The sequence below is a fragment of the Pecten maximus genome, chromosome 1 (assembly GCF_902652985.1).
Source record: "Pecten maximus chromosome 1, xPecMax1.1, whole genome shotgun sequence".
NCBI classification, from domain to species: domain Eukaryota; kingdom Metazoa; phylum Mollusca; class Bivalvia; order Pectinida; family Pectinidae; genus Pecten; species Pecten maximus.
In genome coordinates this window covers 38,202,264-38,225,005 of record NC_047015.1, presented here as the reverse complement: position 1 = coordinate 38,225,005, position 22,742 = coordinate 38,202,264, and the positions used below count along the sequence as shown (strand labels likewise).

Here is a 22,742-nt window from a genome sequence, read left to right as displayed (position 1 = left end):
AAACATAGTAGAATATATCTTATCCATTACGTGTGTTTATTCTGAAACGGTGTCCATTATTGAAACGATTTACTTTGTCTTAACTCTATATGTCATATGCAGTGTTACGACAAACCTTGGGGACAATAAAGGGCACCTCAGCTTAAAACAGAGTCGTGTTTTTATTAGATTGAACATTTTATACTCGTTCTTATATAACATATATTATGATGTTCGAAATTTATGTTTTTCCACATATTCATGCCGATCAACCCATATGAAGTTCGAAATAAAGACAATGTTTGCAAAGATCTCCGCATGCCTAAGTTTAATATACATTGCATCCAATGAAACATATATAATTACAATGAAATGTCTGTTTCAAAGAATAACAGCCACAGTTCACTGGCCAGTTCCTCTCCCATGGCCTGGTTGGTGTTCAGCAAATCCAGTGTTTTATTGACTGTATGTGTTTTGACGAGGCCTCCAAACTCGTATGTGATCGTGAATGAGGATACTCTGGCGTTACCTCTCCTTATGCTGCCGGTCATGTGTTTTCTCGGGTATGTCAGCTGGTGGTTACATGGAAATAGACAGGTGGTATATATATCAGAAATCTCACCTAATGTTTACATGGAAATGTTGACCCCGAAGAAATCGGACACACACGTGAATAATACATATAAACATTAATTAAATGATAAATAACTGTATATGCCGAAATAACGAACATACAAACCCTTCTTAATTCAGCTCTTCTTCCGTTTAGAACTTACAAACAATTGAATAAAAAATAAATGTATATGCCGAAATAACGAATAAAAAAACAGCTGTGTTTCCCGTCTAAACGTGTAAGCAATGCTTTTGGTTTGGTTTTTAGTAACATTAACTGTTAATATAATATTCTCCTTCCTTGTTTATTAATGCAAAGTAAGCAAAAAGGTAAAGCATTTTCTGATCTACTATTTTGTTTAATTACATATTTTGTTTTCATAGCTGTATTAATTCGAAACATTTGTGTATTGCTTTTTCCTAATGCGGATTAGCTGGCGAAGCAACATTTAAAAATGTATGGTTTTAACTGTATATTTACGCTACGTCTAGTATATGCCATCTTCGCTAGCCAAGGCTTCTAATTACGTTACACTCCACGAACTTGGAGGCCTTTGGTTAGATTTTAACCTGTCGGGACTGGGTATTTCACACCACAATCTGCTTCAATATTTAATTCATTACAAGAAGAGATGCGCATTGTTTATGTCACTTCAAAATTGGGATGTATTTTAATTTTCATTGTTACTTCAACCTTATTTATGAAACTTTCATATACTGTATTGAAGTATTCATCAATACTATAAAATATTTGTTCCATGGGCTTACAGTTCCTGACATAGTGTATTATTTGAGGGAGACTTATTTATATTAAAAAATGCCGTGTGTGATGCGTCTTATTTTTACCGTTAAATAATATCAAATATACATTAACTGTAACTAAAATTGATAGGATTCATGATATGGAAGGCTCAGGCTTACCTTTGTTATGACGGGTGTTTTATTCAAAAATATTTGAGAGCCCAGGTTCTTCATTTTTCGATGCTGCAAAGTTCGTTCATCAAAATTAGCCCCACAAACTGAAAAATGAATTTAATACGACTAAATAAGTTATGTGAAAAAAAGTAAAATCTGTTTTAGTAAAATATATATCGTCATCAAAATGTTTAATTCACAGTCTTGAACTTAGTATCAGTGCGATAATACGTGGTTACTGCGATGAACACTTAACCTATATCCTTCAGAGTTTCTTGGAAATGAACTGATAGGTTAAACTCTTTTGATTAATGTTAGTACAGAAGCACTTAGGCAATGACAGCACGTGATTAAAATTTGAATTCGTAGTAATCTTTATACCTAATTTCAGAATATGAGGTTAAGAGAAAAAAGGGTCATGTGTAATTAGATAAAACAAACAGACATACAAAAAATATAAAGGTGAAAATTATACTATGTAGTCGGCAAAGGGACAAAACTAGCACTTGTGTTAATTTGATATAGTAATATACATACATTTTGATATTGCGTCACAATGCTCTCTACAAAAATAGCCTTTCATTAATAACTTTCATTTCGACGGTAATGTGGTAGGGTATATGAAGGGACAGCGATAGCTCAGACGGTAAATAATCGGACCAATGCAGTCAAGTATAACTATCAAAGGTCAGTGATTCGATTCCCGGGGCGATTTTTTTCTTCTCGGGGATGTGAGCTTATGAACTGTCGTGTGCTATTATAGGTTTATCCTAGTGCAAGACAATTTACATCTTTTGCTATGGACAGCATAGGACGGACTTTCCAGTTTAGTAAGGTGGCCATTAGCTAATATAAGGAGATCCCGCTTCTAAATGATCCTTGTTGTTCATGAAGCGGTGAAATATGGAGCTGAGAAAGTGCTACTGACCTCGATATCATCTAGGCCAATAGCTAATTCAGACACCCACCTGTTAACATCAGCATATGTCGATAATCTGTGTAAGGTCTAATATATCCCAAATGAGATTGACAAAGGGAAAACTATAAGATGTTATTTGATTATATGATAAAACAGACATTCAATTTCGATATGGTCAGGAAACAAATGTTTCACCGAGACGGATATACAGTATTTTGTTTTCAGCCAAGCTCTCAGCATAACACGCTTTCCTTCATAAATATTGTTGTCATTGTCAACTTAAAACTCAGAGAATATCACATGACAGGAAGGTCACGGAGATGATCCATCATACTCAAGTACCTTGTTATAATGTAATTTTACAAATTAATACACTGTTCAAAAAGTTATCGACGCTAACACCCACCAGTACGCTTGACCTCGGTCACAGTCATATTGTTGATTTCCTCACATGATAAACACTGAGGTGCTTGTCGTCTTCGTCTCCTGCCAAACACAGCTACAAACACACGAAATGTCATTGCTTCGCATAAACAAGATATGAGTTGTCATCTGTGCATTTTTTAATGTGAAATATTATTTGAATAACATATTAATTATATCTTACGCAATAGAGAAACTTTAAGCATGCTAAGATAGTACATACATTAACGTTTATATAATGAAAGTACATTGTATTATCATACAATAAAAAGAATTATTTCATCACAGAATTGTACAAAAGACACAAAAATGAACTGCAACAATATAACAATACCCAATACAGGAACAGTAGGGGGAGAGTACTGACATACTATCATAGATCCGGGCATCAACTGTCATGTTTTCAAGGAAATACCCATATTTGTCAAAATAATGCTGTTTAAAGGGCACAGAATGACGTTTATATAATGAAAGTACATTGTATTATCATACAATAAAAATAATTATTTCATCACAGAATTGTACAAAAGACACAAAAATGAACTGCACCTTTTAATAGGATATTAGTAACAGAACTGCACCTTTTAATAGGGTATTAGTAACAGAACGGCACCTTTTAATAGGATATTAGTAACAAAACTGCACCTTTTAATAGGATATTAGTAACAGAACTGCACCTTTTAATAGGATATTAGTAACAGAACTGCACCTTTTAATAGGATATAAGTAACAGAACGGCTCCTTTTAATAGGATATTAGTAACAGAACGGCACCTTCAAATAAGAAGTTACTGGTAGAATGGCACCATTTAATAGGAAGTTAGTAACAGATTGCAGCTTTATATAGAAGGTTATTAACAGAAAGACACATTTTAATATGATTTGAGTAACAGAATAGTAACTTTAAATAGACAGTTAGTAACAGAATGACAGCTTTTAATTGGAGGTTGGTAACATACTGACATCTTTGATAAGAAGTTACTAACAGAATTACACCGTTAATAAGAAGTTACTAACACAATGACACCTTATAATAAGAAGTTACTAATATAATGACTCCTTTAAATAAGAAGTTACTAACAGAATTACACCTTTTTTAATAGGAATGTTCTAAAGAATGACACATTTTAATAAGAAGTTACTAATATAATGACACCTTTTAATAGGAAGTTACTAACAGAATGACACCTTTAATAATAAGTTACTAACAGAATTACACCTTTAATAATAAGTTACTAACAGAATGACACCTTTAATAATAAGTTACTAACAGAATGACACCTTTAATAATAAGTTACTAACAGAATGACACATTTAATAATAAGTTACTAACAGAATGACACCTTTAATAATAAGTTACTAACAGAATGACACCTTTAATAATAAGTTACTAACAGAATGACACCTTTTAATAAGAAGTTACTAATAGAATGAAACCTTTTAGTATGGATTTAGTGACAGGATGGGATATTAAATGTTTCGTCCTTTTATGACTCGTCGGTGACGTTTAGTGCAAAGCATGCATACATTAAGAAAAGGTGTTATGGAAATTAACATATAAATATGGAGCGAAGGTCATTTACCTCGGGATGAGTTAATTCCTCACTGTTTGGATTTGTATAACATGCAATAGGTGCGTTCATTCTGAATCGATGTCAATGGGTTTTTAATGTATATCATACCGTAAAAAGGGACTTAATATTCATAGTTGGTCTGGAAAGTGACACTGGACAACGGGAAGAACTGAGCAGACGTCTGGAACCTTCATCAGTATTGCCATAGAGCAGACTCACGTAAATTATACAAAATAGTTCTTTGTCGGCTTATGAAGACAGAAGCTTTTATTTTGATTTAACTGAAGTCTTCTGGTTAGGGTCTTCATTTATAGTTAGCAAATTGTTTAACTTTTGAATATAACAATACCCAATACAGGAACAGTAGGGGGAGAGTACTGACATAATATCATAGATCCGGGCATCAACTGTCATGTTTTCAAGGAAATACCCATATTTGTCAAAATAATACTGTTTAAAGGGCACAGAATGACCCAAATGGACCCCCACCTTTGCTCAAGTTTGTTCATCCTATGTAAAGATGATACTACATTGAATAAAAAAAGTCCTAATAATGATGCAAAGTAAAGTGCAGTTCGGACAGTTGATTTGTTTTAGATATGGTGTTCACATATCATATACAAAGAGTGTTACAAGCTGTTATTCATGCTGTACTGTATTTTCCTGTTTGACACTGCTTATGTTAATGTACATCAGCTACGAGATGTGTTTTCTTTATTGATATTTCTTCTGTTGATGTATATCAGTTACGAGATGTGCTTTCTTGATTGACACTGCTTCTGTTAATATACATCAGCTACGAGATGTGCTTTCCTGATTGACACTCCTTATGTTAATGTACATCAACTACGAGATGTGCTTTCTTGATTGACACTGCTTCTGTTAATATACATCAGCTACGAGATGTGCTTTCCTGATTGACACTGCTTATGTTGATGTACATCAGTTACGAAGTGTATTTCCTGTTTGACATTGCTTATGTTAATGTACATCAGTTACGAGATGTGCTTTCCTGATTGACACTGCTTCTGTTGATGTACATCAGTAACGAAGTGTATTTCCTGATTGACACTGTTTCAGTTAGTGTACATCAGCTTCGAGATGTGTTTTCTTGATTGACACTGCTTCTGTTAATGTACATCAGTTACGAAGTGTAGTTTCCCGTTTGAAACTGCTTATGTTAATGTACATCAGCTACGAGATATGTTTTCTTTATTGGTATTTCTTCTGTTAATGTATATCAGCTACTAAATGCGTTTTCCTTATACCAGGTATAGTGTAAATCTTCAATATAGAAGGTATGAAATGCATTGTGAGCTTAGTTTCGGAAACCGTAGTTCAAAAGTCTCAAATTGTTTATTTTGAAGTTCGCGATATCTGGAAGGAACGTGCTTCTTTTGCCTTCATTTGGCTTATGTAGCGATTTTTAATCCTAATCGCGATCTTGATATATTGATATGTATATGTATTGCGACAATAAAAGTGTTGAATTCACTTCACGATTAAATCTATTTAATTGCTTAATATATATCATCAACATTTTAGAATTATGTGTCAAGCTAAATAAATGAAAGGAACATGACAACATTATAAGCTTATGAATAAATGCATTGTCGTGCAAAATTCAATAAAGTAAAATATTTACCTGGTAAGGTGTCTATAAAGAACGTTCCCAAATGACGCCCGACAGTTAAACCAGCCTTAGGCAGAGTCTCTGTCAAAAATGTTTCAATATGCCTGTCGACACTCTTAGGTATTTCAATCTTCCTTGAATCGATGACTGATTTTACACCACCGGCGAGAAACTTTGCAGTGGCAGGAAGTGTCTTGGAAATGAACGTATCAAGATGGCTTCCAAATCCTTCCGAGGCTTTGGGAAGTGTCTTTGTAACAATTTTTTCAAGTGGCTTTCCAATCCGGACTTTTGGAAGTGTACTAACGACAAAAGTTTCCACAGTTTTCCCAACCTCTTTTGCTGTTTCTTGAAGTGGTCTTTTGGACAATTTTTCAAGGGTACTTCCTACTTTGTTTATAACCTTTGGTACAGTTTTTCCCGTTAGTGTTTTAATTGGTAGTGGCTGGGCATCAACAAGTGATTTTCCAATATCAAGTAGACTCCCCTTGCCTATCTCTGTGATCGATTTCTCTGCTTCTTTAATAAGACTGTTAACAGGCTTGGGAACACCAATATTTCTGATATCTAAACTACTGGTATTGAGGACACTAATAGCAGAACTTGGTTTTTCGATCAGGTTAATGATAGATGGTATCTTAATAAAACTACTGCCGTGTATCTTCACGGTATGTTTGTCTGGTAGTTGATTTCCAATAACAGGTGGTAGGTTATTACCACCTATTATAGGTAGAAAATTACTCTCGGTTGGTAGTTTATCATCGAAAGTCGGTAGGTTATTATCAGTCTTTAGTGGTAGAAAATTACCTCCGATATTATGTATGTAATTATCACTTATGGTCGGTTGGTTGCTTTCACTGATGGTAGGAAGTTTATCACTCATTGTTGGTAGGTTATTATCACTAATGGGTTGCAGGAAAGTATCCGCCGTGGTCTGTAGATAACTATCATCTATGTTTGGTAAGTTGTCTTCAATCATGGCAGCTAGATCGGCAATGCTGTTTTGTAGGTTAATGTCACTCATTGTTGGTAGATCACCCCTGACGTCTTGTAGATAGTTATCATTCACGATTGGAAGGTAGCTTTCACTGGTGGTTGGTAGTTTATCACTGATGGTTAATAGTTTATTTCCACTGGTGGCCGATGTCTCCTTTTCAGTGGTGGTTGGTAGTTTATTTTCAGTGGTGTTTGGTCGTTTATTTTCAGTAGTGGTTAGTAGTTTATTTTCAGTAGTTGTTGGTAGTTTATTTTCAGTAGTGGCTGGCAGTTTATTTTCAGTGGTTGTTGGTAGTTTATTTTCAGTAGTGGTTGGTAGTTTACTTTCAGTAGTGGTTGGTAGTTTATTTTCAGTGGTGGTTAGTTGTTTATTTCCACTGGTCGTTAACTGGTCATTTCTACCTGTCGTTGGTACTTTATTGTCACTTGTTTTTGGTAAATTGTTTTTACTGGTAGTTAAAAGTTTATTTTCATTAGATTTTGGTAAATTGTTTTCGCTGGTAGTGGCTGGGTCATTTTCACTAATAATTGTTAGTTTTTTTGCACTGGTGGTTTGTAGTTTATTTTCATTTGTAGTCGACATTGTATTTCCACTGGCAGTTGGCTGTTTATTTTCACTGGAGGTTTTCGGAAGTCTATTTTCATTAGAGGGTGACATAAAATGTCCGCTGGTGGTTGGCTGGTAATTTTTACTTGGTAGATTTTGTTCCTTTGGGGCTGTACTTTCACTGGTGGTGGGTGGGTTATTCTCACTGGTTGTTGTAAGGGTATCGCTTGTGGTGGATTGGTTATTGTTGCTGTCGGTTTCTATGATTTTACTATTGGTTGAGTGGCTACCATAGCTTCTGGTAGATGAATGATTAGTACTGACGGTTGGTGGGTTATCACCACTTGTACTGAATAGGTGGTTTTCACGGATGGCTGGTAGATTTTTAGTACTTGTCATTTGTAGTTTGTTATCACTTACAGTCGGTTGGCTATCACTGATTTTTTGTAAATTATGGGCACTGCTGGTTGGCATGTTAGAGGTTCTGGCGGTTGATATGCTCTTACTGATAGTGGTTAAGGAATTATTAGTATTGGTGGTTGGTGAAAGGTTACCTCTGCTGGTTTGTAGGTTATAAGTAATTGTATTTGCTCGGTTGTTATTGTTTGTGGTTGATGGGTTATTGCTTCTTACGGTTGAAGGGCTATTAGTATGTGTGGTTGTTGGTGGGTTATAAGTATTTGTGAATACTGGTGGGTTAAACGTAATTGTGGTTGTTGGTGGGTTATAAATACTTGTAGTTGTTGGTGGGCTATACGTTTTTGTGGTTGTTGGTGGGTTAAACTTACTTGTGGTTGTTGGTGGGTCAGTAGTACTTGTGGTTGTTGGTGGGTCAGTAGTACTTGTGGTTGTTGGTAGGGTCAGTAGTTGTTGTGGTTGTTGGTGGGTCAGTAGTACTTGTGGTTGTTGGTGGGTCAGTAGTTGTTGTGGTTGTTGGTGGGTCAGTAGTTGTTGTGGTTGTTGGTGGGTCAGTAGTACTTGTGGTTGTTGGTGGGTCAGTAGTACTTGTGGTTGTTGGTGGGTCAGTAGTTGTTGTGGTTGTTGGTGGGTCAGTAGTACTTGTGGTTGTTGGTGGGTCAGTAGTTGTTGTGGTTGTTGGTGGGTCAGTTGTACTTGTGGTTGTTGGTGGGTCAGTAGTTGTTGTGGTTGTTGGTGGGTTAGTAGTACTTGTGGTTGTTGGTGGGTCAGTAGTTGTTGTGGTTGTTGATGGGTCAGTAGTTGTTGTGGTTGTTGGTGGGTCAGTAGTTGTGGTTGTTGGTGGGTCAGTAGTTGTTGTGGTTGTTGGTGGGTCAGTTGTACTTGTGGTTGTTGGTGGGTCAGTAGTACTTGTGGTTGTTGGTGGGTCAGTAGTACTTGTGGTCGTTGGTGGGTCAGTAGTTGTTGTGGTTGTTGGTGGGTCAGAAGTACTTGTGGTTGTTGGCGGGTCAGTAGTACTTGTGGTTGTTGGCGGGTCAGTAGTACTTGTGGTTGTTGGTGGGTCAGTAGTACTTGTGGTTGTTGGTGGGTCAGTAATACTTGTGGTTGTTGGTGGGTCAGTAGTACTTGTGGTTGTTGGTGGGTCAGTAGTACTTGTGGTTGTTGGTGGGTCAGTAATACTTGTGGTTGTTGGTGGGTCACTAGTACTTGTGGTTGCTGGTGGGTTACTTCTCATGGTTGATAGGTTATCTCCAGTGATGGTCTGTGATTGATTTCTACCATTAGATATGTTTTTTAGAGCCGTGACGACATTATCCCCTAGATGGTGTTTGTTAGTCTGCCTGTAAAAGAAAGGGGAATATGACAGAAAATAAAATTATGGTATAAAATCAAATTAAAGTTTCGAGGAATTCTTTTGAACTAAATGAAAACAAACATATAAATGATTTTGTCCATTAGTATGTGCCTCTTGTGCCGCCGTTGCGTGATATTTCAATGACATAATTTGTCGATAACAAACGTGTATAGTTAATGAACGAGAAAATCCATTTGATGTTTAAATATAGGTTGGAATGAACATATAGAATCGTCACTATCGCATTATCTAAAGGTAAGTAAAATATATACATCATATCATTTTGTTTTATATCAATCATGGTTTTAATTTGATAATTCTTACCTTGATTGATGGGGAGGAAAGTACCCTTTATCTGATAACATTTAGATTGATAAGTCTTACCTTGCTTTACAGGTGTGACACGAATCCTTAGTTTGATTAAATCTAGTTTCACAATGAGTTTCCTGTATGATTGCAAGATCCTTCCACACGTAGTAGTCTCGTAAGATCTTCGCACGGTAAATTTGTTCCACTATCTGATTCAGTTCTGTTGCCTCTGTAAATATTACCAATATTTATGTATAAATAGTGTATGTAATGATATGTCCAAAATATTGTTACTTTTTAGGTCACCTGGACCGAAGGTCCGATGAGCTTATGTCATGGCGCAGCGTCTGTCGTCCGTCCGTCCGTCCGTCGTCCGTCAACATTTGCTTCAAATCGCTACTAGTCAAAAAGTTCTTGTTGGGTTTTGACCAAATTTGGCCAGAATCATCCTTGGCAGAAGGGGAACAGATTTTGCATAAATGGTGACTCTGACCCCCGAGGGGCCAAAGGGGCGGGGCCCAATAGGGGAAATAGAGAATTTCCTTTAAATCGCTACTAGTCATAAAGTTATGAATGGATTTGAACCTAATTTAGTCAGAAACATCCTTGACAGAAGGGGAACAGATTTTGCATAATGGTAACTCTGACCCTCAAGGGGTCGGAGGGACGGGGTCCAATAGGGGAAATTGAGGCAAAACCTTCAAATTGCTACTAGTCATAAAGTTATGAATGGATTTGAACCCAATTTGGTCAGAAACATCCTTGGGGAAGGGGAACAGATTTTGCTTAAATGGTGACTATGACCCCCAAGGGGCCAAATGGGCGTGGCCCAATAGGGGAAATAGAGGTAATTCCTTTAAATCGCTACTAGTCATAAAGTTATGAATGGATTTGAACCTAATTTAGTCAGAAACATCCTTGGCAGAAGGGGAACAGATTTTGCATAAATGGTAACTCTGACCCTCAAAGGGCCAAATGGGCAGGGCCCAATAGGGGAAATTGAGGTGATTCCTTTAAATCGCTACTTATCATAAAGTTATTAATGGATTTCAATTCAATTTGGTCAGAAACATCCTTGGAGGAAGGGAAACAGATTTTGCATAAATGGTGACTATGACCCCCAAGGGGCCAAATGGGCGGGGCCCAATAGGGGAAATAGAGGTAATCCTTTAAATCGCTACTAGTCATAAAGTTATGAATGGATTTTAACCCAATTTGGTCAAAAATATTCTTGGGGGAAAAGGAAACAGATTTTGCATAAATGGTGACTATGACCCCCAAGGGGCCAAATGGGCGGGGCCCAACAGGGGAAATAGAAGTAATTCCTTTAAATCGCTACTAGTCATAAAGTTATGAATGGATTTGAACCTAATTTAGTCAGAAACATCCTGGACAGAAGGGGAACAGATTTTGCATAAATGGTAACTCTGACCCTCAAGGGGTCGGAGGGACGGGGCCCAATAGAGGAAATTGAGGCAATACCTTCAAATTGCTACTAGTCATGAAGTTATGAATGGATTTGAACCCAATTTGGTCAGAAATATCCTTAGGGGAAGGGGAACAGATTTTGCATAAATGGTGACTATGACCCCCAAGGGGCCAAATGGGCGGGGCCCAATAGGGGAAATAGAGGTAATTCCTTTAAATCGCTACTAGTCATAAAGTTATGCATGGATTTGAACCTAATTTAGTCAGAAACATCCTTGGCAGAAGGGGAACAGATTTTGCATAAATGGTGACTATGACCCCCAAAGGGCCAAATGGGCGGGGCCCATTAGGGGAAATAGAGGTAATTCCTTTAAATCGCAACTAGTCATAAAGTTATGAATGGATTTTAACCCAATTTGGTCAAAAATATTCTTGGGGGAAAAGGAGAAAAGGAAACAGATTTTGCATAAATGGTGACTCTGACCCCCTAGGGGCCAAAGGGGCGGGTCCAAATAGGTGAAATAGAAGTAATTCCTTTAAATCGCTACAGTCATAAAGTGATGAATGCATGTCTAAAAACAATTCTTGAGGTCTTTCAGACCTTAGAGAGTCTGGACTTCATTAATCTATAAAGCAGTTCGGATTCCAATACTATAACCATATATAGCATTGTTAGGGATTTAAAACAAATTGAATATGAACATTATTTTGACATTTGGTCTAATCCAACCAGGTGAGCGATACAGGCCCCATGGGCCTCTTGTTTATAATCGAGTCTTTGTTTTAGTTAATAATGTAACTTTATTAGAATGGGTATTTGTTATTAGTCAATATAATGTAGCTTTATTAGAATGGGGTCTTTATTATTAGTTAATAATAATGTAACTTTATAAGAATTTGGTATTAGTTATTAGTTAATAATAATGTAATTTAACAAGAATTGGGTATTGGTTTTAGTGAATGATAATTTAGCTTTGTTAGAATTGGGTATTGGTTTAAGTTAAATTTAGTGCAACTGTATTAGAATGAGTATTTGTTATTAGTCAATAATAATGTAACTTTATGAGAATTTAGTATTAGTTAATACTAATATAATTTTATAAGAATTGGGTCTTTGTTTTTAGTTAATAATAATGTAACTTTATCAGAATAGGTCTTTGTTATCAATTAATGATTATGTAACTTTATTAGAATTGGGTATTGTTTTTAGTTAATAATGTAATTTCATTAGAATTGGGTATTGGTTTTAGTTAATAATGTAACTTCATTGGAATCGGGTATTGGTTTTAGTTCATAATGTAACTTTAATAGAATTGGGTATTGGTTTTAGTTGATAATAGTGTACGTTTATTAGAATGGTGTCTTTATTTTTTGGTAATAATAATGTAACTTTATGGGAATTCGGTATTAGTTATTAGTTTATATCAATGTAACTTTATTAGAAGGGAATCTTTGTTTTTAGTTAATAATGAGGTAACTTTATTAGAATTGGGTATTGATTTTAGGTAATAACGTAACTTTATCAGAATTTGGTATTGGTTTTAGTTAATAATAATGTAACTTTAATAAGAATTGGGTATTGGTTTTAGTTAATAATAATGTAACTTTATTAGAATTAGGTATTGGTTTTAGTTAATAATGATGTAACTTTATTAGAATTAGGTCTTTTTTGAGTTAATAATACTGTAACTTTATTTGAAATGGGTGGAAGTAATTTTTAATAATGATATGCATTTATAAGAAAGGGATTATTAGTAAATAATAAACAATGTAATTTTAATATAATGTATACATGGTAAGGAGTAAATTTCATTTCATCGAACGGGTTTGGTTTGATATATTTTGTAATATGTAGCATATATTACATGCTTAATTAAGCCCCTATCACTGTTTCATGACAGAGTAAGGGCGCAGGGTTATGGTGTAAAAGGTCACGCGCAATAATTTGACTATATATACCTATACACAATATCAGTAGCTATCCCAGCCACTGAAACAGGCTTCGTCATTGTTATGGACACAAGTCAAGGCCAGCTTGTGTTTACATTAGTTACAAGCTGGATTTTATCTTTTATTTCATGTTATGCAATGGATTCCGTTGATGCCCGGATTCTAGACCGTAGCTTTGTTAGGAGGTTACGAGATGATTTGATAGGTTCATTGTCAAATTTAGGTTTCGACCTTCACTTGGTTCGCGTCCATTGTGTAGGAAAAGGGGGCAGTCGGGTTCGCTTGGGGAATGGTTTCTGATCATTAGGATAATCAGATACCATTGTGGCGGTTTTGTATCCACACCTTAGACCAAAGTTCGATACATACAGTTTATTTTATGTAGTTGAAATATCAACTTGTATTGCAAGTTGATTTCACTTGTCTTTCTATTAATAAACGGCCAATTTCGATTAAATCAATTGTAAGTCGTTTTTCTTCTTTGGTTCAACAAGCTTGTCGTGTCCGAAGTCATGTATCATGTATACTTAATTGCATTTTCTACCACAATACGCCGTGTTATTCAACTCTCAGACCATCAGTTAATCATTACAGCTGTTGATTAACAATCTGTTTATACCACACGTGGTATAAACTCTGTACGCATTTCGATTGGCTAACACGGTGAACTTTGACCCAAGCTGCAATTGTTATTGACGTCATCAATAATCTAATGACGTCACATCACAGGGTCCCGGACGTCACCGGTACACTTTATTTGCATACGCGAAATTATACTTGGCCACGTTTCCCTTTGATTCAAGCCGATATTATTGTGGTAGAAACAGGTCACACGACTCGAAATTGTTGGATATGGAATTTATTTCACACTCGTAAGTTATTTTTTAAAAGTTGCAAAAAACACTCGCTAAAGCTCGTGTCTTTTGTAACTTTTAAAAAATAACTTACTCGTGTGAAATAAATTCCATATCCAACAACCACTCGTTGTATAACCTCTATGTATACACATTAGAAGTTGTTATTTGTTGTTTGTAGATAATACGTAATAGAACTGAGAATTATTATCAATAAATAATACTGTGAACACATCAGAATTAGTTATTTGTAGATAATATCGACTAAACATCAGAACTGAGTATTAGTTATTTGTAAATAAGACTGTGTAAACATTAAAACGGACTATTGATTAATATGTCATCCAAACAACGTCTGTGGAGACATATTGGTTTTGCTCCGTTTCTAATGTCTTCAACTTTCTTCAGCCAGAGAGGTTTCCGACATTTTTTCCCTGAAATCGTAAGGCGGAATTCAACGGAACTTCACATGAGTGTTCATGTATGTCCAGCAGAGTATTTCTGTTTTTTTCCCATTGGCCAACCGGTCAGATGGACAGAGGCCTCTTAGTTTATAACAACATTACAAACACTATTGCGATATCAACTTCTTCATTTACGACGGCATGGGTTGATTGGAGGACATGCTTAAAGGTCTCTGTTACAAAAAGCACTAGATTGTAAATAAAATTGTGCACACATCATAACGGAGTATTAGTTATTTGTAAATAATATTGTGGACGAATTAGAGCTTGACATTAGTCATTTGTATTTTGTAGGAATTAGTTGTTTCAAAATAATACTGACTAGAACTGACTATTCAGTTGTTGTAAATAATACTGATTAGAATTGGTTATTGCTTATTTGTAGATATTAAGGTATACTTTGTAGACGTTAGTTGTTGAAGATAATACTGATTAGAATTGGTTATTGCTTATTTGTAAATATCAAGGTATACTTTGTAGACTTTGCTTGTTGCAAATGATACTGATTAGAATTGGTTATTTGAAAATACTTCACATTGAAACTTGCCGAGTGGTTTCCCGTTGAACATAACATATATTTCACTCGTATGACAGAATATCTCTACAGAATATTCACCTTATTTTTTCACTGCAAAATCTTATACTTTCACTGCTCATCGCTGCAGTGAAAATATGAGTATGATAAATTTCTTATATTTCACTTGCAAAATGCAATACATTTACTTATAAGAGCTTGTTTAATTCGTAAATGATTAATGTCGTCGAGTATTGTTGATCTGTATAAGAGTATGGTTGATTCGTTATTTTCTTTACATATGAGAACATCGTGAATGAGTATTGTTCATCGGTTAATGAAAGTTTATTTTTTCTCGTACTGTGTTCTGTTTTAAGCTTAAATGAGACCTCCATAACATTAATCATCTATTAATAAGTAATTGATAATGTAATAATAATGTATAACCTACGGAATCTTATAGGGGCCATCACATAAATAATATATCTCAATATTTTCACTTAATTTCCCCTCATCTTGACTTATTTAATTTACAATAATATACTTACAAGTACTACTCGTAATATAAATATCTCAATTTGGCACACTTAGCTATGCTCTGTAGTTATAACTATCGTATAAGTATTAAAAATAAAGCTACTTAATGTTTATATCTTTAAGTAACTTAACGCATATTGACAAAAATTGTAGCAGTATGTATGCTTAAGTATTTAAATACTTTGTTCATTTACATTTACATACTTATAACTAATAAACACAACATAGATATCTGACTTTGCAGGCGAAATATTCATGTCTAGAAAAGTAAATGTACTAGTTTTTGAGAGAGACAAAATATTTATGTGATGGCCCCTAAAAACTTCCATAGTAGAGCATTAAGTCAAAATATTGAAAAATAATACTGATGCGATGACTCCTATAAGCTTCCGTAATCAACATTTATGATATTTTCATGCTTTTTAACTTCAGATAGTTTTTATTTTTGAACAAATACCTGAAAATTTTCTTTCGTGAACTTGTTGTTCAGCAAATAAATCAGTAATTGAACAACTGGATCCGTATACTGCATCTTATCATCACATAATCGGGCTTTTATTCAGGTAATTCGCCCGTGTAATATGTTTGCATATGTCACAAATGTAAGATACCCAGGAGCCTTTTTCATTTGCTGTGCCAGTTAGAAATAGATTGTTGAATTATAATATAGACAATGACGTGACGTCGTCAAAGAAAATGGCTGTCTCACGTTTTGGTTAAAGAATGTGTATAAATGGAAGCTTTTTGTGTTATGTGATGAAGTGTGTTTTAAAATTTCTTATTTCAGGCGGGATTTTTTAAACGAATCTTGGTGGTCTTTATTTTTGCGATACTTACTTCTAGGACCGACAATAGAGCAACTCTTTCTTACTATACTATATTTGTAATTGTTAAGATCATGTAAAATCGAAAGATATAACTACTGTTATAAGCTCTACGTCTGAAATACGTTATTAATTAAATGATAACCGCTATCAAGTGATGATTTTCAAACAATTGTTTATGATGTGAGTGGAATTTTATCGTAACAGAATACATTGTTAATATTATGCTTTTCTGTTAAAAATTTTAAATTAACATTATATTTCACAAAACACATATAAACGTGTATGACAATAATCCCAAAATTAATTAAAACAGCGTTACTATAAGAAATACGTGTCTTCTTGTTGAAATCTGGTTATGACTCCCGGATCTCTAGCTTTCGTGTTTTAAATCGTGAACGTAAGGCATGATGTATGTACGACTTACGCTGACTACAAGATTATATTTGTGGCTAAGCTTTTTTGCACAGCGAGTTAAGACAAGAACATATATAGATGGGTTATTCATTTTAATTACCTTCGGTTTCCGGAAGCCGAAAGGATTTACTTTACGTTCGCATACAAACCGTAATGACACAACTGTTCTACTTCGTATATTAAATTCGTGATAAGTTAGTTTCATTTTTGGACTGAGTTGTAAATTCTACTTACTGGCAAATAGTACATGCTAAACATGATCAGCTACTAGGACAAGGGAAAATGCTGACAAAGCGACAGGTTTATATGCCTGCTAAGTGAACACATGCATATTTTCTTAATCGACATATGACGAGAAAAAACTTGTTGAACCAAGGAAATAAAATGCACAAGTGATCTACTTCGAACTTGAAATATGAATTGAACCGCAATCAATCCTGCACCCTCTACTTGTTTATGAAACCGAGTATAGGAACTTCTCAGCATATATTTTAAGCTAGAACCTTAGCATGTATTAATACTATTAAAAGATCATCTTTTTTTTTTTTTTTTTTTTTTTTTTTTTTAATTTTAAACAAAAATCGATCAATCGAAAGTAAGTAACAGAATAAAATAAACATTTGAATATGGACTCTTGAAAACGTACAAGAAATTACCGAATAAAATAAAGATTTGCATGAAGACCCTTGAACACGTATAAGATGAATATGACCATGTGTTCGGGGAGGGTAAGCGTGATACATATCTAGGTAAATCAAAATTCAAATGAGAACTAGTGTGGTAATGACGGAACCATCAGACATATCAACAAGCATCAAACATGTCTGACATATCCACTAGGAAATAGAAATTTGTCCAATAGGATGATGGTGTCGTGCAAATGTATATCAAATCCGGTTAATTCACGTTCTCAAGAGATTGTACATGTGTCACGAAAGATATTTGCATATCTCAATACAACTGAGCGTAAGATACAGCAGCGCCAAACATGAATTCAAACAAATCAATCTACTCTGTCAAAACAGTTTCTTTCTTTCTTTTTTTCTTTTTTTTTTATGCAAAAGTGTTGCCAGTCTGTCTACCGTGTCTTGTTATCTCGCAATATTCATTATTCAATGGGCCAAGGAAATCCTGTCAATTTACAGATCATTCATTTGAATACATAGACTTTGTCCTCACTACACTTCATTTGCTCATCGTTTCTACATCAAATATACACGTGAGAACCAACTACTCGTGGGTATGGTTCACAATAATGATAATGTATAGTTTATTAAAACTAATCCTCCGGTACACGAGGCGTATTTGTACATCACTATTTCAAAATATCTTATGATAAACCATGATTTAATTAGATGTTAATTTATCATAGGTGTATGCCCCGAAAAAAACTATAGCTTTCAGAAAGAGTGCTAACCAAATACTAGTAATCGTTTTTGTACAATATGATCAATCATCAGATGTGTCTTTGATAGTTTGAAATGCTATTTCATTTAATTAATTTTACAACGTTTGAAGTAACATTTTGTAATTACAAATACTACTGTTTGCCTTTGTGTTACACAACATAAATCGGTTACATTTCTTACTGTAATTCATCATCTTGTATTTCAAACAACTTTATAATCCATCTGATACGTTTATGAAATATCAAACCGACATATAATTAATAATATTGTACACTTACTTTGTCGGTTCTGCACAGCTGCACCGAAACTGCTTAACAGTAAAATAGCAACCCATAATGGTAGAAACATATTGACCATCCCTGGAGGTATAGGAGCGTCAAAACGTTTTGACGTTGAGAGAGGTAAGACGGGATAATTGGAGACACGAACATTCGAATTAATGAATATAAAATAATGCAGGCAGGGCATTAACTCTTCAAGAGCACAACTTGATTGTCATGATTAATGAGATGTAATGTTTGTCTTAGCATTAAATAATAAATAGTATGCACGTGAATTATGTACATCAGGAGAAATAAAGCAGCGTTGCAGTACATACCACAGTTTACAATAATTCTTGCATTACTATATTGGGAGATAATATCATTCATATTAATGAATGTAAAATAAATGCAAATGTGACATCAACTTTTTGGGGGCACTTGCTGGCCACGATTCATGCAATGGCTGTATGTTTGTCCTGTCCTGAAAATAGATTACGAATCTATTAATCTATTAACTTTGCATGGGTAATCAGGGACATTATATTAGGTTTTGCTATATTTATAAACGAATACAACATATTTCGGTTTTGAGTTTTACTATTTTGCAAAAATTTAAAAACAAGGACAATGTATTAAGGTTTTGCTAAAATTCATAAATGAGGATAATATATTCATGCTTTGCTACATTGCTAAATGATGATAAGATATTAAGTTTTTGCTGTAGATTTATAAACTATGACAATAGATTAAGGTACGACTGTAAAGGTAATGTTAAAATTTACATAGAAAACACCCACAGCCCGATTTCTTTAAAACTTTGTCGTATCATGATATAGGGATTTGTCTCACCTGAGCTGTAGTGAGTCGTTCTACTTTGTAATCCATGTGTTTGATAACGTATATTTCCAAGTATTAAAGAGACATATGCCGTGCATATAATCTGATTATGCGTAGTCTTTATCCAGTATTCTCCGGCTCTGGGTCCTTAATTAGAAGTACGATGTTCTGTATCCTTGTTAGCCTTGTTCTTATCCATGTTCAAGTCGCTCTCCGTCCGAGACCCGTGGTCCGTCCGTGATACTTCCGTCCGTGCGTAAACAATGAGTTATCGCCACTGTACTACTAGACAAGGACTGGAATGATATTTCTCAAACTTTGTATGTAGGTTTGCCTTGGTCCCTAGCTGTGCCAATCTAATTTGAGATTGATCGGGAAAACAAAATGGACGACAGTCGGCCATCTTGGATTTTGACATTTGAAGTTTGTTATCGCTATTTCTTTAGACTAATGGAAGGACATTATTTCATTTGTAGGTTCCTCTTGCTACATTGATGTGCCCATTCAATTTTGTGTCTGATCTGGGAATCCAAATAAACGACGGGAGGCAAATTTTGAAAGTTACAATATACTATCAATATATCTCAGAAGTTTCTATTTAGATCTTTCATAGACTGTAGTTTACCCTTGTTATCAAATGATTAAACAACATAGTACATGTATGTATTAGGTATCATTTATTTTGTCATGATTTTGTTTTATTGTATCATTTTCAGACTGAATTTGAAACAAATTTCGTTGTTACGATATCAATATATATATCATATAAATAAATGAAATTAAAAACAAAAAATATCCCACATGATTACACCGTTATGTGGGTGGAGGATTGCTTGTTTATTGTTTGTTTGTTTTTGTTGGGGTTTTTTTTGGGAAAATTATGCTGGTGGGAATTAATTATCACTCAAATGTTCAACCAAACCAGATACATTGAAGGATAGAGTCTAGACAAATAACACCATACATTTTCAATAGTTTGTCATATTTAAGGTCATCTGAGACAAAGTCTCTAGTGGCCTATTGCGAACGCCTTTCTGCCGGCGTCGTCCGTCGTAAACAATCTACCTATTTGACTTTTTCTCAGTAACCAAGAGGCCCAGGGTCATGATATTGGGCTAGAAGTGTGCTAGACGGAATTACCTTGGCATACCTTCAATGCCGTAAGGGACAAATGTGTCAAAATTTTTAACGACTTCTTTTCATTAACCAACAGGTAAAGGGTCACGATATTGGGTCATTGACGTGCTTTGATAACATACTAAAATAGAATGACCTTGAAATACCTCCAAGGTTACAGTAAATGTAAATTCTTAATTTTAAAACAAAACATCAAATATCAGTATGTATTTCCGAAATAATGCGAATGTTGAGGCCAATAAGCCTCTTGTTATGTGTAAATATATTTTATTTTCAAAAACTTTGACAGCAATTAATGATTAGTCTGATCGAAAATCAATGCTCGCTCTCGGAATTCCTGGCTCAATAAGGATTTCAATTCACAGTAGGCCTTTGTTACCATTTAGAATATAAAGTGTAAGAATGGAAAATACTAATCGAGTATAAGGATTATAACCTAGTATGTATATGAAACGAAGTTTGAAAGAAATCGGAGTTATGGGGAAGTTTGAAACCCCATCTTTAGAAAAGATGATACATTAATATTTTGCTCAATGGTTAAACAAGGACAAAATATTAAGGTAGTATTTATGGAGATTAGTAAACGAGGGGAATTATGCTATCTGCATCACGCAGGTGATTGTTCATCATTTAAAGCGCCATGTTATGTACAAAGTTAAATTTACTGAATATATCTTGTACCGATGCATATAAAATGGACATGTTTACTAACCGTCAACATCATTTCATACTTATTTTAACTTATTTTAACGAAAATGTATTGTATAGGTATGTAAAGTTAAGGGGGTTACCATATCTTCAAGCATGATACAAGTTGTACACAGTTTGCTTGTTTTTTTGTTTTTGTTTTTTGTATGTGTTTTACAAATCAACCTGAATACCGAGTAGTTCATGTTTAGGACATGTAATCCCCGTCAACGTGTACTCCATTGATATATTAGCAGGCAGAAGATGTAAATACATGAAGGCCATCCAGATTGTAAAACCGTGTGAAGGGAAATAACACGTACGTTAAGTTTGGAACATTTTAAGACCATAAAATAAATTATTTTATCGGCGTATTCTTTACGTTAACCAAAGCACCAGTTTATGACGTCATAACATACAAAACTAGAAGCATTATATATAAAAAAAAAAAAAACACTACAGAAAAATGGAAAACAGTAAGATATTATTTTTCAGTAGCACGTGCTTTCCAGTAATTCTCATCGCCATGTGTATATAAAATTGATTACTTATAGGGACAAACACTTCCTGTTTTCCTATTCTTGCAGAATTGGTCGACAGAAAAATAACTAAAAGCAGGAATTTTAAATCACTATAATTGCAGCCATTGTTTCAGTTTTTCTCTATAACTATATACCGGTACTAAGTTGTACTTTGAATGTCGTTTTACTTGTCATATAACCAACAAAAAACATAAGAATAATATAATCTAACATGGGTCTATATATCAACCCGAATGTAAGTGTTTGGCCAGTCAGTACAAGGCTTGCCGAGTGCTGGCCATTGAACCTCTTACACGAGGGTTGATTTATATCCTTGTTCGCGGAACAGACCCATGCTTTGAATATTTTTCACACACACGTGCAAGCTGATGTAGGTTTTTATGAAAGTTTTTCATCGCGCCATCTTAAATGCTTCTTGGAATGTTCGTCAAAATTCATGACGTCATCATTGACGACTTGGTAAAATGATGACGTTATTGTGAGCAGCGTCATATAGCGCGTGCTGGCTGTCTTGATCCCCCTTTGTAAGATCGGTTTATCTTTTCCCTAGCAACCGCCGAATAACCCTGTGAAGTATGTGAGAATAATAGAATCCTTCACCTCCTTTGGGGTGTTTAGCAGCTTAATTATCTTACCCCGAGGATTGAGATTCCCCTGTCTCACTTCCATGGGGGTGAATGATCATTTTTTTCTCTTAACCCGTTTACCCTCCTATATTTACATTTCCACTGTGTGTTCTCTATATGAAGGTACTAACAAAATTAGCGTTCATTCCTAGGTGAACAATTAACCTGCCGCGTATGAATACATACAGTACATTGTTGACGGTGCCAATGCAGACGTGTGAATATAAAATCGCGTTTGATTACACATGAAATAATGTTTTATCAACTTTAAAACTTGTTAATAATTGTAAAATTGAAGACAACATTTCAATATTTTTCTTTCGTGATGATTAAAATAATGAATTTGTGTGGAACTATATTTTGTGTACTTGTGTACTTGATTGCCTTTCCCGCCAAATTGGAACTATCTGTTAGTTTAAACAGTATTTTATTCAAAATATGGCAGTGACAAAATAATACAAAAATCAACAAAAAGGATTCGAAAACAAGTACATAAGTACTTATATCAATTCGTCTCCTTATTAATAAATCTGGCAGTAGGACGGCACTGTTACATATATTTTGATAGTATAATAG

The 22,742-nt window shown here is 34.6% G+C and overlaps 2 protein-coding genes across 2 annotated transcripts; both read right to left on the bottom strand.

Moving 5' to 3' along the window:
* Nucleotides 1-290: 290 nt before the first annotated feature.
* Nucleotides 291-8,516, bottom strand: LOC117332804 (mucin-5AC-like). The gene is made up of 4 exons (XM_033891851.1): nucleotides 6,067-8,516; nucleotides 2,832-2,924; nucleotides 1,513-1,610; nucleotides 291-551 (listed from the first exon to the last, which is right to left on the bottom strand). Exons 1-4 carry the CDS (start codon nucleotides 8,069-8,071, stop codon nucleotides 342-344), a joined length of 2,406 nt encoding a protein of 801 aa, XP_033747742.1. The 5' UTR covers nucleotides 8,072-8,516; the 3' UTR covers nucleotides 291-341.
* A 265-nt stretch (nucleotides 8,517-8,781) lies between these two features.
* Nucleotides 8,782-18,466, bottom strand: LOC117342224 (cell wall protein DAN4-like). Its single transcript, XM_033904313.1, has 4 exons — nucleotides 18,353-18,466; nucleotides 9,753-9,906; nucleotides 8,845-9,354; nucleotides 8,782-8,809 (listed from the first exon to the last, which is right to left on the bottom strand). The coding sequence occupies exons 1-4, from the start codon at nucleotides 18,429-18,431 to the stop codon at nucleotides 8,782-8,784; spliced, it is 771 nt and encodes a 256-aa protein (XP_033760204.1). The 5' UTR covers nucleotides 18,432-18,466.
* Nucleotides 18,467-22,742: the final 4,276 nt, after the last annotated feature.